The sequence below is a fragment of the Coffea arabica genome, chromosome 9e (assembly GCF_036785885.1).
Source record: "Coffea arabica cultivar ET-39 chromosome 9e, Coffea Arabica ET-39 HiFi, whole genome shotgun sequence".
NCBI lineage: Eukaryota > Viridiplantae > Streptophyta > Magnoliopsida > Gentianales > Rubiaceae > Coffea > Coffea arabica.
In genome coordinates, this window is record NC_092327.1 from 35464024 (window position 1) to 35479843 (window position 15820).

Sequence of the window (15820 nt, forward strand, 5' to 3'; positions counted from 1 at the left end):
ATATTTTTAATTTTGTTATATGTAACACAATTAATCTGCATTCCATCATCCAACGTGAAAGTGTTGTAAGGAAAGGACGAAAAAGCTCTCAATAAAATTGTTTACTTATATATGTATAAGACATAAGATATTCTTTGCTACTCTTCTTCTATGCAAGTGCAAAATGCAACAAAACTATCACATATAAACTTGAAATCCACCTAATCTTCCATATTTTTTTCCTCCTCTTACCTAACTAGTTTTGTTACTATTTTTTTAATTTACTTTTTAATAAAGCTTTATTGGCACATCCCAGCTCTAACTTTTATTTATTGTTAGTTTCAAATAATAGAATTTAGTTCTTACATATATATATTTGACTAAAGAATTTACCCACGCAAACAAATTTGTCCATCTCATAATTTTTATCAATATATATTTATCTTTTAATTTTTTCCTCGTGTAACAACACTATGTTTGAGACCAAATCACATTTATTGATTCTATTGATGCGGTAGTACTTAATTCACCTCACGTCACGAATTTGTTATCAACTTGGAGATACCGAAGCTCGTTAAAAAAATAAAAAGTAAAAAACAAGGAGAGAGAAATTTACAGTTTTGACACCAAATGTTTGGATAAAAGCAAATCTAGTTCTAAATATTTCAATTTTCAAGGACATTTAGTCCAATTGATTAGTTTTGACAAATTATTACTGGAATCTGATCATATAGTAGCAATTGTCGACAGCTAAATTTGGAAAAAATTAGAAAAAAGGAAAAAATATTAGTGGTAAGCTGAGTAATTAGTCTTTACTCTTTAGCTACCTGACTACTCTGCATGGGGGTAATTAGTGCCCCTTTAATTATAAATTATGGGTTGCAAACTTTTTTTTCTCTAATTTTTATTCAAAATTTAGCCGTCCACACGTGCTACATAAGCTACTGAATTACAAGAACAATTTACCAAAACCAATCAATTTCAATTAGATTAAATATGCTTAAAAATTAAACATTTAGTACTAAATTTACTTTTGTCCAAACTTTTTTTTTCGTTAGCACTTTTGTCCAAACATTAAGAACTAAAATTGTCAATGCTCCAAATATTTGATACCAGAACTTTAATTTTCTCTTTTAAAAAAACACTTGGAGATATTCACATACTGAGGTGAATTTACCCACTTCAGGACTTAGTGGGGCAAAGCAAGTAAACTGTACATCTTAAGGGAGCATTTTGTAAATAAATATTTTGCGTACAATACAACAGTGGGATATATACACAAATTCCTATTTGGGGATAATTTCAGAAACCTTTCTGAGATTTTTGACAATATCACTCGGCTTCCTTAAGATTTACATAATTACAGAGACCTCCCTTGTTGTGATAAAAAGACAATAATGCCCTTTAGCAATAAGGCCCTTCAATAAGGTCTGGCAATATGGTCTGGCAATAATGCCCTTCAATAAGGCCTGGCAATAGTTCTCTCAATATGCCAATGAATCTGCAAAATCAGAAACAAACAAACAAATTCAGTAGCCACTTAGCATAAACTCAAGCATTTATCTATACCTATTAAAAATAAAGGTACAAAAAAGGACTATGGCCAGACCACGACAAAATTAAAAGGCATAATGGAACTTAGCAATCTGCAACAAGGATCACGTCTTTAAAGGGTAATTACAAGTGATAGAGTACCTGATTAGGATAGGAAATAGTACAGGCCCGTCAACAATTTCACTTTTTAGCTTGGACCACCTATAGAATCAACTCCACTTTGTCCGTAGAAGGACATGTCCATTACTTGCGCAAGAAGGGTATGAGCTGAGCTAATTCTTTTGAATCAGATATGAATATATTTTGTATATGATCATAAACAATAAAAAAAAAACTTATATATTCTCTCATTGATCACCTCTTTTCAATTATCTCTTAAAGAAAATTTTGATAGTTTTATATAGCCTAAATAATATTATCTTTGGACATGGCGTTGGACATAATTTCTAAGCTTAAGAAGGCAAATGTATTCAATTTAACAAAGAGAAAATAATCTTCAAACATCATGGTAATGACAACTAAGTCTGATTTTTTACTTTCTCTTCACAATAAATATACCAGAAAATTATAGTTCAGTGAGCATGGTTTCAGGCCGTGATAAAATAAGAACAAAACAAAAATAACACTAAAGAATCTTACATTTGGTATACCCTTTCTAATGGACATGTCCATTACTTCAACAAGAGTGGTAATTACATTTGTTGACAGCCATGATAGGAGCAGTTAACATTGGATTAATATCCAAATACATACAGATTCAAAAAGAAACATAATCCATGAACCAACAACATTACAAGTTCACCATAACTCAACCTAATTACAACCAGCAAATAAAGTCTAATGTCTCATAAACTATAGTTCACACAACCAAATACAAAGAGTGGCAAATTAGATAAACATCTAAAAGACATCAGCAAGTATTGCTTCCAATTTCATTTGCGCCGTAGACAGTGACAATTGTATATGGAGCACCCTTCACAGCCCTGATTACATCGTTGGAATGCTTAACATAGCACAACAAGACTTTTCCCTCGAGTTCACTTGCAACACGATCAGTGAGATGCACATTCTATCAACCAATTGAAAATAACAACTCATTGGCATAACAAATAATTGGTCACACAAGATAATTTTTCACTTTTATAGCTAAGCCAAGAAAAAAGAAGTACCTCTTGCTCCGCTTGAAATAAACGGTGAACACTAATACCAATCAACTTTTCAGCCTTGTCTCCCATGGCTACTGGATTCAAAGACCTAGTCTCATCCGTGATCATAAGAGTCACGCAAGCCCTTACATTACAAATTTATAAACAACTCAGCATAAAGAAAAAGCAAAGACAATAATTCCCTAGATCAGGCAACTATAGAAACAACACATAAAAAAATTTACAGTAACCAACATAAAAACATTATACCTTGGGTAAATATAAATCGCTCGCCCACACATATGATCCCCCAATTCAAAGCAAAATCGTTAAGAAGATAACAGTGTGGGCAGACCAAGTACCATAGTCTACCCATCATATACTCAAGAGACACTCTACCCTTTATCCAAGTAGTTCCCATATCCTACAGTCAGCAACATACATAAAAATAAAAAAATGGGTATCAGCTGATTTAGCTAACAAAACAAAGAAGATTAGAGGGAGAAAAAGCCACACCTCCAAAGAAATCAATGGCACACTCACAAACTTAGTTGCTTTAGAAATCGATGAGATTGGACTTATATGATTAAAAGTAACCAGAGGCAACAATACATATGGGTTAGCATAACTCCGTTCATGAAGCATCCGAATCAATTGCGAACTTTTACCCTAGAACCTAAACAAAGTATACTGATCTGTCAAAGACAAAACATAATAAAGCCTAGAAGCACAACAGGACACAACAAAAAAGGAAACAACTTCAAAACATAAAAACAACAAACCACACCCGAAGATTTCCTGCTTGCTGCACATCCGGTGAAACCAATATAACAGATGAGAATTGAGTAGACAATGACTCTAACCCTGATACAGATTACAAACAGATTCTGTGCAATATTAGCCAGAATTGCAGTCCCTCTAGGGCCTTGAACTCATTCCAAAGTGTCAATAATAGGCTTCATGCTTCAATCACAGTGTCAAATAAACAAAAATTATGAAGTCAAAGACAAGCAGTAGAAATAACAGACAGAACAAAACTAAAATCAACACCTACTCATAATTAAAAATTGCATAGTCCCGTGCAATAGATGGTCCCCCTTCAAAATAAACCTCCCTGGCAGGAAAGACACAGAGAACAATTCCCATGATATCTGCCAAGGTCCAAAAAAAGACCGGTGAAAATCACAACATACAGATATAGTCGTACCAATCACAAAAAAAACAGTTTAATCTACAATGCATTACTTATGAACTTTTCTGTCTCAGCAACAGTGTGACACGAAGAAATAGAGTCCAACGCAAAATAACATGGAAGTTTTGGAGCCTCTATTTCAAATACTTCATCAATCACAGTTTGATCAGTCAAAACCCAATAATAGGGATAAGATCCAATAGCCATACAATCAGAGATCTTACAAACACGAGCTTTGGAAATACGGTACTTTCTAAACGGCACAAGTAACTGGCTAACACAATTGATGTTACCATCAATTGCAAGTGCAATAGCCTTCACACCCTAAAAGAAACAGAAGCACAGTCAATAAAAGCATCAAGGAAAGCAAAACAACAAACCGGCAGAAATCTATACCTGAAAAGCAGAAAAAACAAAATAGCGAAACTTTTTCAGTAAATCGCTCCCACAGGTTGTCTTTACATGCGATGCCTTGATAAGCTGAACTTAACATGTCCAACAAACCATGCAAGAATCAATCTCCGGCACACGTAATACCCCCTTAACATGTTCTGACCAGATATCTAGCCAACAGGAATAAAGATAGAAAACAATTAGAAAGAGAGCATAGCAAAAAGATGACAGCAACATACAATAAAAGCCACCACAAATAAACACTGTATAAAAGCCAAAACATTAAGGGGCAGCTTGGTTAAAGGGTTTGGGAATCACAGAAGGGTATAAATCCCTTATTTATTGCTTGGATTAAACATATTGGAATGCAAATTTTGGAATCATTCCTAAAAAATTGGACTTCTCTCATTCCTAACCAGGTTGGGAGGTTTTGTGAAATCCCACGTTTGATTCCAAATCTAATTTTTTTTATTTCATCTTACTCATTGTTTCAGCATCTCTCTTCTATTTTCGTCACATTCTCCTATTTGCTTCCTTCTCCATATCAGACCGGCCTTTCCCTTTCCTCTCCAATCTTCTAATTTCTCTCCTACCGGTGTAGCAGGCCTCCTTTTTTTCCAATCTTCCACAGCTGACGACGGCTCTGTGCTGCAAATGTGAGAGTAATTTTTGTTGGCCAAAGAATCTCATCTTGATTGGTTGCCGACGGCTTTGTGCTCTGTGCTGCAAATCTGAGTCTTTTTTGGGGGTTGTATGGCTGCAATGGAAAAGGAGTTAAAGTGGTGGAGTATGGTTGCAAATCTTTTTGGTGGAGTATGGCTGCAATCTGACGACGGCTCTCATCTTTTTTGGGGGTTGTGTGGCTGCAAATCTGAGTCTTTCTTTCTTTCTTTTTTTTTTTAAAGTTGTTTAGAAACTAGATCTAATGATCTTCAAGTTACAAGTGGGGTTTACGAAAACAGATTTTGTGATCTTGAAATCCAAGAAAAATACCGGTTGATCCATTAATGGTCACTATGAAGTTCTGCAATTCGGTTAAGAAGGATGTTCTGCAATTGGATTAAGAACAAAAAGGAGAGAACAAAAAGAAATTTAAAAATGATAAAATATTCAAATTTTAATGTAATACCTATTCCTGACAAAAATCTACCAAGCGCTTGTTATTGTATTGATACCTTGACCACAACCCAATCAAAACCCATACTAATTTTTTGTAAATGATTCCAATTACAATTCCGATTCCTAAACACGAACCAAGCGGCCCTTAAATTTCAAGAGAGCACCAAACAAGGCACTACCGAAAAGCTAAAACTCCAAAAAACAGAGAACAACCATAAGCATACAAGAAGCAAATGGAGCAAACAAAGCAAACCATAAAAAAATGTAAAAAACAAATGAAAAAAAGGGAAAACAATTTACCAATCACAAAAGTACAATAACAAAGCAAAACAGATAGCAATAGTCTACCAAGGGAAAAAAGAAAAGCAAATTATCAATCACAAACAAACCACTAAAAATACAGCAAAAATTGCAGCTAAACAATTAGCCAGCCTTAAAAACCCACATAAGAAAGGGCAAAGCAGAAACACCAAAAAAAAAAAAGCAAAAAGCTACAAAAGACAGAGAATAAAAATAAATTCAAAAAAAAAAACATACGGTGACAAAGAAATAAGAAAACAAACAGATACAAAAAAAGACCATTTTTGAAGATAAAAAAAAATCCCATAAAAGACAACATTCCACTACCAAAAAAAAAAAAGAAACTAACAAACAATTAGTTGGCCTTAAAAGTCCACATAATCAAGAAAAAGGTAAAATACATTCTGAAAAAACATCAAACAAGAAAGACAAAATCTATATTCTAGGAGCCCCAAAATACCACAACAAAAAACTAATTCCACAAACCACAGATACAACGTTGGCTGTAAAAAAAAAGGGAAAAAAAGCCAAAGGAAAAACAAACCAGCAAAAAGTTCCAACAAGAAGTCATTCTTTTCTTGTTCCAACAAGAAGTAAAAAAACAGTAAGAAGCTCCCCCTTTTCTTTCTTCTTTTTGGAACCCCAGACGCTAAAAACAGCCGGGAAAATAGCACAAAAAAACCATAAAAGAGAACAATGGAGGCAATACCTTTAAAATGACGAACAAAAACAACTGGCGGAAAATACTTCTATGCTACAAAACCGCAAGAATTCCACCCGTAGCAAAAGTAAAAAAAAAGAAGAGGAAACGGCGGGAGTACTGCCAAACCACAATGATTCCAGTTTAAAATCGATGAAGAAACAATCGGAAAAAATAGCACCAGAAAACCCATAAAAGAGAACAGTGGAGGCAATACCTTTAAAAAGACGAACAAAAGAAAGCGCAACTGGCAGAAGATACTTCTATGCCATCAAACCGCAAGAATTCCAGCCACAACAAAAGAAAAAAAAGAGGCAACGACGGGAACTATCAATGTAGAGAAAGTGGCTCTAGTCGAAAAAAACTACATTAATCGTTCAGCTCTATCGAGTACAAAAAAAAAACCATGACTCAGCAGAACCAGTACAGCTGTAGTGAAGTAGAGAGGTGACAAAAAAAAAATGAAGAAGAGAAGTGGAGCTGTAATTTTACAACTTTCTTCAGTCCTAGCACGTGAGCAGCATGAGGGCCAACGAAAACCAATGTTTTGAAAACCGAATTGGACAGGCCGGTTCGATCGATTGAACTACAAACTGGCCATGCCTTCGGTCCGGTTCAATCACAAAGTTAAAGAATTAATTGAACCGATCAAGACCCGATTGAACCGATAAAATCGGTAAAAATTTGAAGGTTCAACCGGTTTTTATTAAGTATTTATTTTTTAAAATAAATATTTTAGTTTTATTCAAAATTTTTAATACTAAAATAAATAAAAAATTATTAAACCTTTGAACCAGAGTTGAACCGATTGAACCGTGAACCGGAAGGTTTTCGGTTCACTCCCCGGTCCAGGTTTAAAGACATTGACGAAAACAAGAGCCTCAAACCAAAACCACTCCTTGGCTCTTATTCTATATATGTTGATAAACTCCCACCACCCTGCCGCCGCTATCTCGCATCTTTTCCTCCCTTCATCTCCAATTTATTTAGAATCAGTTTTCCGAGTCAGATTCTCTGATTTCTATTGCTCATTCAGGTCTGATTGTAATCTACGAACACATCTGTCTTTTGTACTGTATTTTTTCATTTTTTTTCCAGCTGGATTTGTTATTGTTATTGATTGAGTGTAAGGATTAGGGCTTTTCTGAAGTCTAGGGTTAATTATCGAATGCTGTGGTTAAAGGTTCGACCTTTGATTTGTTTCTTCTATCGGGAATTTTTATTGATTTTCTTGGTGAATTTTATTCTTTTTGCAGGTTTTTCGCAGCTCAGATTTGTTGAATTAGTGAGTTAGCAACCATGGCTTCGCGATTTTGGACTCAGGTTTGTGCTGCTTTTTTTTTTTTTTTTTTTTTTAAACTTACCAGTATAGCCTTCTACCCGGGCTTGTGCGTGTGATTTGGCTGTTGCCCAGACTGAAGCTTGAATCTAATTGTATTCACAGTTTATGCCGTTTTGACATAACAACTTTCAAGTTTCGATTTTTTTTTTGTGCTGATGATATTCTAGTCAAATACTCCTTAATACTTGTGTAATAAATATTTGGATTTTGAGGATTTTTTGGTTTTCTGGTGGTGTGAAAGGGTGGACGGATAAGATGCTGGAATTATGCTTATGGCTATGATTTTTTTTTCCCTTTTTGCTAAGTAATTGGATTTTTGGGATTTTTTTTCCGGTGTTCTCCCGGCGGTGGGGCTTGAAGATTGAGTGAATAAGACATTTATGCTTATATGAATTTTCTTTGGCTTTTTAGTTTCCTTTACTTCCCTTTTCTATTTTTTTTCCTTTTGCGTTGTTTGCAATTGAATATCTTGTCCAAATGGATGCCGATATTATGGTCTTGAAGCACTAGTGAATGTCGTCTGTTCGAAGGTTTTATACTGCATGCATTGATTTTTTTTTATTATTTTTCTGGGATGTGGGATTGACATTTATGTTTGGGTTTTATAGGGTGGTGACAGTGAGACAGAGGAGGAGGAGAGTGATTATGAGCAGGAGGATAATGAGGTCCCAGTTGAGGACATCAATAAGGCTGCCAAGAGTAAGTATCTTCAGGGCAGTGATACTGAAAGTGATGATGAGGATGGGCAAAAGCGTGTTGTCAAATCTGTGAAGGACAAGCGGTTCGAAGAGATGACAGCTACTATTGACCAGATGAAAAATGCTATGAAAATTAATGACTGGGTCAGCCTGCAAGAGAGCTTTGACAAGATTAATAAGCAATTGGAGAAGGTGATGCGAGTCAATGAGTCTGACAGGGTGCCAAATGTTTATATTAAAGCTCTTGTTATGTTGGAAGACTTCTTAAATCAGGCGTTAGCTAATAAGGAGGCGAAGAAGAAGATGAGCAGTAGTAATGCTAAGGCACTAAATTCGATGAAGCAGAAGCTGAAGAAGAACAATAAACAGTATGAAGAGATGATTAACAAGTATAGGGAGAATCCTGAAGTTGAGGAGGAAGAAGATGGAGATGATGATGACGAGGATGGGGAAGAAGAGGACTCAGAGTTTGAGGAAGACCCTTCAAAACTTGGTATGGAATCTGATGCAGAAGAAGATGAGGACAAGGAAGCTGGTGAGGATGATGCAAATGAAACTGGTCCAGGGTGGGAAAAGATGATGAGCAAAAAAGATAAGCTCATGGATAAACAGTTCAAGGACCCAAGTCAAATCACCTGGGATACAGTCAACAAGAAGTTCAAGGAGATTGTAGCTGCAAGAGGAAGGAAGGGAACTGGAAGGATTGAGTTGGTTGAGCAACTCACATTCTTGACCAGAGTTGCCAAGACCCCTGCTCAGAAGCTTGAGATTTTATTTAGTGTTGTCTCTGCGCAGTTTGATGTTAATCCTAGTCTAAATACTCACATGCCCATAAACGTGTGGAAGAAGTGTGTCCAAAATCTGCTTACCATACTTGATATTTTGACTCAATATGCAAACATTGTGGTTGACGACATGGTAGAGCCTGATGAAAATGAGACACAAAAGGGGACAGATTATAATGGTGCTATTCGGATTTGGGGAAACTTAGTTGCTTTCCTTGAAAGAATAGATGTGGAATTTTTTAAGAGCTTGCAGGTCATTGATCCACACACCCGTGAATACATTGAGAGGCTTCGGGATGAGCCCACATTGGCAGTTCTTTCTCAGAATGTGCAAGAATATCTGGAAAGGGCTGGTGACAACAAGGGTGCAGCGAAGGTAGCTCTTAAACGGGTTGAACTCATATACTATAAACCCCAGGAGGTATATGATGCAATGAGGAAGTTGGCTGAACAGAATGAAGGTGGAGAAGGTGAGACAGATGGGGAACCAAAAGCGGTTGAGGAGAGCAGGGCCCCACCATCATTTGTTGCAACTCCAGAAATTGTGCCTCGGAAACCCACCTTTCCTGAGAGTAGCAGGACATTGATGGACATCCTGGTTTCGCTCATCTACAGGTCTGGTGATGAGCGGACTAAGGCCCGTGCAATGCTTTGTGACATCTACCATCATGCTTTACTGGATGAATTCTCGACATCGCGTGACCTATTGCTGATGAGTCACTTGCAGGATAGCATTCAGCATATGGATATTTCCACTCAGATACTATTTAACAGAGCAATGGCACAACTTGGATTGTCTGCAGTTAGGGTTGGACTTATAGCTGAAGGACATAGCTGCCTGTGTGAACTGTACTCCGCTGGACGAGTGAAGGAATTGCTTGCGCAAGGTGTCTCACAAAGTCGATTCCATGAAAAGACACCAGAACAGGTACTTGTTCTTTCCCTGGCTGTGATCTAGTTAATTAGTCCACGCTACATAACTCCTCTGTTAAAATGCTGACCTTATCTTGCATGTTCTTTTAAATGTTGACCTTATCTCACATGTTCTTTTAAATGCTGACCTTATCTCACATGTTTTCTGCCTATCTAACTTAAAAAATAACAGTCTCCAGTTTTCCCTCTTGTATTTTCTACTTCCCTCTTTCCCTTCCCCTGCTGTAAGTGAAATACTTATTAGCAGTTTGAGCAGTTGCAGTGTTCTATGTTTATTAGTTTGATTAGGAATAGGTTTATGTCAATACTTCTCCAGTGTTTGTGGCCCATGAGTTGTCTCATGTCCTTTCTTTTTTTTATTTTTTATGTTGGTCCTTTTCTCTATATTTTTCCACTAAATTTATCGTGAGTTGAGTTTTTCATTATTTTTTTTTGTATTTTATATTTATTCACTATAGGCCAATTTTTGGTTGTTTAAGATTTGTAAGCATCGTGAATGGTTAGCCTCAGTTTCCTTCTAGGTTTGATGTAGGAATGTTTGTGTTTGGATAATAGATTATTTGGGATAATTTAAAAAAAAATACTGTGGCACTTTTTTGATGTGATGTATATGAGATAAAAAGATGGTTGGAAAATGTATTGATGATGCGAGCAAGTAAATTTTTGGTAATAATCCACTAACTGAACAATTATATTCTATGGTTTCTGCTGTAGTGGGTGTATCAAATAGTTTTGCTTGTCAAAATCATGAGATGAAGGCTATGATGTTGACTTCATGCAGTAAAACTAATGAACTACAAATTTAGTGATTGTATTGACTAGGATTGTAAAATTTTCAATCCACTTGTACTCCTTGATTCAATATGAAATTGATATCCTCTGCCTTACTTTTTTTAGATTGACTGTATAAATAATCAGAGGGAAACTAGATTTTTAGCATCTGTATGTACTTCGTGATTCACAGCTGGCTAGCTTTTCCTTTGAACTCCTTTGTGGTGTCGCTTGGAGGATTGATTTTTATCAATGATTACTATTTTCAGGAACGGATGGAAAGGAGGCGCCAAATGCCATACCATATGCATATAAATCTTGAGCTTCTTGAGGCTGTCCATCTGATTTGTGCCATGCTGCTTGAGGTTCCTAACATGGCAGCCAACAGCCATGATGCTAAGCGCAAGGTTATCAGCAAGACTTTCAGACGGCTGCTTGAGGTGAGTGAGAGGCAGACATTTACTGGTCCCCCTGAAAATGTCAGGGACCATGTAATGGCAGCCACAAGGGCTCTTAGGCAGGGAGACTACCAGAAGGCCTTTGATGTTATTAATTCCCTTGATATCTGGAGGTTGCTCCGCAACAAGGACAGTGTCCTTGAGATGCTAAGGGCTAAAATCAAGGAAGAGGCACTTCGCACCTACCTTTTCACATATTCATCCTCTTATGATTCCCTCAGCCTGGATCAGCTTGCAAAGATGTTTGACCTTTCAGATAAGCAAACTCACAGCATTGTCAGCAAGATGATGATCACTGAGGAGCTTCATGCAAGTTGGGACCAGCCAACCCGGTGCATGGTGTTCCATGATGTTGAGCATACTAGGTTGCAGGCATTGGCATTTCATTTGACAGAGAAGCTGACTGTTCTTGCCGAAAGCAATGAGCGAGCACAAGAGTCGCGAATTGGGGGTGGAGGATTGGAAAACCTTCCCCTGAGGCGTAGGGATGGCCATGATTATGCTGCAGCAGCAGCAGCTTCTGGTGGCACTGCTAGATGGCAAGACTTGTCTTTCTCACAAGGCAGGCATGGAACTGGTGGGGGTCGGACAGGATATAATGCCGGAGGAAGAACATATTCAGGGCAAGCTGGTGGCTTTTCTAGGGACAGAACTGGTCAGTCTCGTGGAGTTGGGAGAACTTACCAAACTGGTTCAGCTGCCAGGGCGAGCCAGATGGATGGTTCCACACGTATGGTCAGTCTGAACAGGGGAGCCTACGCATAGAGTAGCAGAAATAGACGAACCAGCACTGCAATAGCGCATCTTTTCAACCTTTTGAAGCTCATCTATTTTATGTAATCATTCTGAAATTATTGATTGTTCTACAGAGGAGTTTGGTCTATGATTCCTAGTCAAGCCTTTGTTAACTTATGAACGGATACTTTCTTTGTTCCGTCTTATTAGGAAAATTTTGTATGTCAAAAACACTTCTTTTTAGCTTTTTGAAGTTTTGGCTGTGGCTTGTGTGTCTGGATTCTCTTCATCTACTGAAAACAGCGAACTTGGGCGAACTTTTGAATAGCTTCCAGCTTATGATTTATGCCAGCATGCATTAACTGTGAATTCATCTTGTTAGGTATTTCTAGGTTTACTTCCATACGCTGTAGTAACGTGTCACTAATTGCAAGAAATTTCCAGCAACATCTGGGCAGTGTAAAGAGAGATGTGCTGGGAAAAGTGGACTTCTGTGATGACAGGCAACTGCAAGTATGCAAAGCCTGTGGCAGCAGTAACCATTTGTTTCACCTGTTTACAGTTCTTTGGCATCGGTTGTTCACCATTATCTCTTTCTTGCTTGTTTGAAATGAGCAATGTCTGAAGTCTATTTAAGAATTATCATCAAAAACTATTTTGAATCCAAAGATGACATTGGCTCGTTTTGGAACTAGAAAATAAACAATAAAAAAAGAAATTGATCTTAGGTCATTCACCAAAAAAAAAATAAATAAATAAAAAATTGCCATGTGAAATGTAAACAACATTCATTGGGGTCTCGTCACTAGCTATAAGAGTAAATTTTATATACACTAACGATATATATACATTATTATCTTTGATTTTGTAATATATATATATATAAAAGCTCAATTTCAAATTTAAATTTTGTAAAAAAAAAAATTGCCATGTGAAATGTGAACAACATTCATTCGTCACTAACTATGACTATAGCACCAAGTTTTCCCAATTCCTTAAAATAAGAGTAAATTTTATATACTCTGACGATATATATACACTATTATCATTGAATCTGTAACATATATATAAAAGCTGAATTTAAAATTAAATTTCTTAAAAATTTAATTTTAATTTTAAATTTTATATAATTATCAATCATAAAACCCGACAGGGTAGCGTCATTTTATATAGATAGTCATACCTTTGCAGCTTGTGTTCACATTTTGCGCCGCCAGATGTCAAGTTTGGGAGAATTTGCCGGTTGGACCTCCAACGGCCCGCCTCCGGAGTATTATTTACTGATTGTTGGATCTTAACCTCTGTTTAGTAACAAGACTGGATAATTTTGAAAACAACGTTTATAATTAAATATTTAGTTAAGAATGTATTTTATACAACCCTGAAATCATCTAAACTTATAATTTGTGGCAGACAACAAATTTGTGCCATCACTTCATATTCGCGGTTCAAATTGAACTTCTCAACTTCAGATGCTCCCTCTGTTTGACCAGAGATCCAGCAATGAAAAGCACCAGAAATAAACAGATTTAATAACAGCTTGGAATATCTTTTGAGGAGTACTAAAATTCAGGTGTTCTTGGAGTGCGTCTCTTTTGGTCCCGTTTGGATTGCATTTTCCGTCATTTTTCATGGAAAAATTATTGTAGCGATTTGATATACGTGAGGAAAAAAAGTAATAGGAAAATGTGTTCACGGAAAATGACGAAATTTTTCTACGAAAAACAGCAATCCAAGCAAGGCCGGGCCGATTAGGGATTGCGGTACTTTTGCTAACAAAAAAAAAATATTCCTATATGATAAAAGCCATTTTGGGATGTTTTATAATCATTGTTTCATAAATTTTCAAACGGTTTTAGAGTGTTTGCTCTTGGGATAACTTTTCGTTATTTTAAAGAATGATTTGTCTAACGGGTGTCCACGGGGCACTCATTATTCATTAAAATATATTTCAAGTGTTATATTTTTAAAAATATGAGATTAATTAGAAAAAGTAAATAAATACAAAGGAGGATAAACAAGATTAAATAAGGAAAGCATATAAACGCAAGAGAGAATAATATTAATAATTATTAGTATATGTATATACATGATAGGTTAGGTGAATAATATGCGTGTCAGGGAACCAGTTAAAAAAAATCCTTTAAAGAATTATAAATGAAGTTTGATCATTTTATCATATACTAAAAGTAAATAAAGATAGCAACAGAGTATTTCAACAGTCAAAATCATACATCATTCAACGTAAAAAGTACTCGTGCCAGTAATCCTGGCAAACACACTAAAACTACTTATTAACTACTCATGCTGGTAAACAATGTGCTTTATAAGAAGCCACGACAGTTGCATATGGAATATTCTCTTTCTGAAGTAAATATATATAAATTCAAGGGTAAAATATTGCTAAATTAGGGTCATTATTATTACTCATAAATTGGAAATTGACTGGTCAATACCGACCATCAGTGACAAGCCATTAATGACGGTTGTCAACAATGTTGACATTTTCCTTCTGTACTATATAGTTCAGTTGTGTAATAGTGAGAAATACATATATTGAAGTACCTTTAATCATTCTAGAAGTACAAATGGTGAAGAGGTAAACACGCAAAAAACGTATCTCAAAAAAAATAAACGAATTCTGGTGTCAATTGCGTGCCCATTAAGGTGAAAAAATTGAAAACAAGTGAATTTGGCCATTTGCAAGGCAATGTTTGCGACAGATCATTGGCCAGAAAATGCGTGTCTTCATTGCTTTAATTCTTGTTCATCGCCTTCAAATCTTAATCTCTAGAAACAAGTTAACATTGGGATCATCCTTTGACAAATTTTAGCTCCGTTGGACGGCCTATAGCCTTGGCTGATCTATCCTTTTTATAACAAATTTTGGGATGCTTGGCAGCGTTTTGAAACCAGATCGAACCGTCTGGTCGGACCGGTCAAATCGCGAATGGAGTATGACGCCGATCAGATTCACTGATCAACTTAGAAAGTGATTTGAACCAGTCGAATCCAATAAGGAATCAAACTTTTGAACGGTTTCAAACTATTTTTTTTTTAATTTCAAAGTTATATAAGTTACCAGTTAACAATTAAAAGAATAAAAAACCTTTGAACCGAATTGAACCGAAAGCTTATTCGGTTCACTTAACGGTCTGGTTTTGAAACATTGATGTTTAGTAGATCGGTATAAAGATCACGAGTGAACATTAAAATTAATGATACCTTTTGTTGCTATTTAGTAGATTGCTACGAGAATCATTCCCAAAAAAAAAAAGTAAAAGTAATTAAATTTTGCCCCTTGTTATTCCTTTAATTTTAAAATTGATTAGTTCATTAATCAGAATGAAACTCATTTCGGTTTCAATCCAAACGGTTGAGGGGTATAGTGCCAAAAACCCTATACCCATGTTGAGGTTTATAGTTGCTATCCTATTTTCAATTTCAGAATAAGAACCAAACACCCCAACTACCATAATCTTTTTCTGATGGAGGCAAAATGAAATTCACTTTCCTCTTCCCTCAAAAATCATATTAATTACCTTGGCAGGCTTTAGGGTCCGCAGTCAACCACTGTTTAGTACATGTATCACACACAGAAAGTCAAAAATTGAAGTGCTAAGAGACATTAATCCGCCAAACATGAAAAGACCATTTCTTTATCTTTGGCAGGAAGATGCCGTGCTATAAAATAGTGTGGTAAAATGTACACATCT

The 15820-nt window shown here is 36.1% G+C and overlaps 2 protein-coding genes across 6 annotated transcripts; one reads left to right on the forward strand and one right to left on the reverse strand.

The window, feature by feature from the left end:
- Positions 1-2153: 2153 nt before the first annotated feature.
- On the reverse strand, positions 2154-6838 carry LOC140014829 (uncharacterized). 5 transcript variants are annotated; one of them, XM_072066342.1, is made up of 7 exons: positions 6600-6838; positions 6392-6502; positions 4267-4433; positions 3924-4194; positions 3733-3829; positions 2703-2823; positions 2154-2602 (listed from the first exon to the last, which is right to left on the reverse strand). In XM_072066342.1, exons 4-7 carry the CDS (start codon positions 4075-4077, stop codon positions 2444-2446), a joined length of 531 nt encoding a protein of 176 aa, XP_071922443.1. In that variant the 5' UTR covers positions 4078-4194; positions 4267-4433; positions 6392-6502; positions 6600-6838; the 3' UTR covers positions 2154-2443. The 5 variants fall into 5 exon arrangements, with proteins under 5 accessions (XP_071922443.1, XP_071922445.1, XP_071922442.1 ...); XM_072066344.1 differs by lacking the exon at positions 3924-4194; XM_072066341.1 differs by having other exon boundaries at positions 3924-4433.
- Positions 6839-7279: 441 nt separating this feature from the next.
- Positions 7280-12421, forward strand: LOC113709124 (eukaryotic translation initiation factor 3 subunit C). Its single transcript, XM_027231881.2, has 4 exons — positions 7280-7418; positions 7639-7705; positions 8333-10135; positions 11181-12421. The coding sequence occupies exons 2-4, from the start codon at positions 7682-7684 to the stop codon at positions 12132-12134; spliced, it is 2781 nt and encodes a 926-aa protein (XP_027087682.2). The 5' UTR covers positions 7280-7418; positions 7639-7681; the 3' UTR covers positions 12135-12421.
- Positions 12422-15820: the final 3399 nt, after the last annotated feature.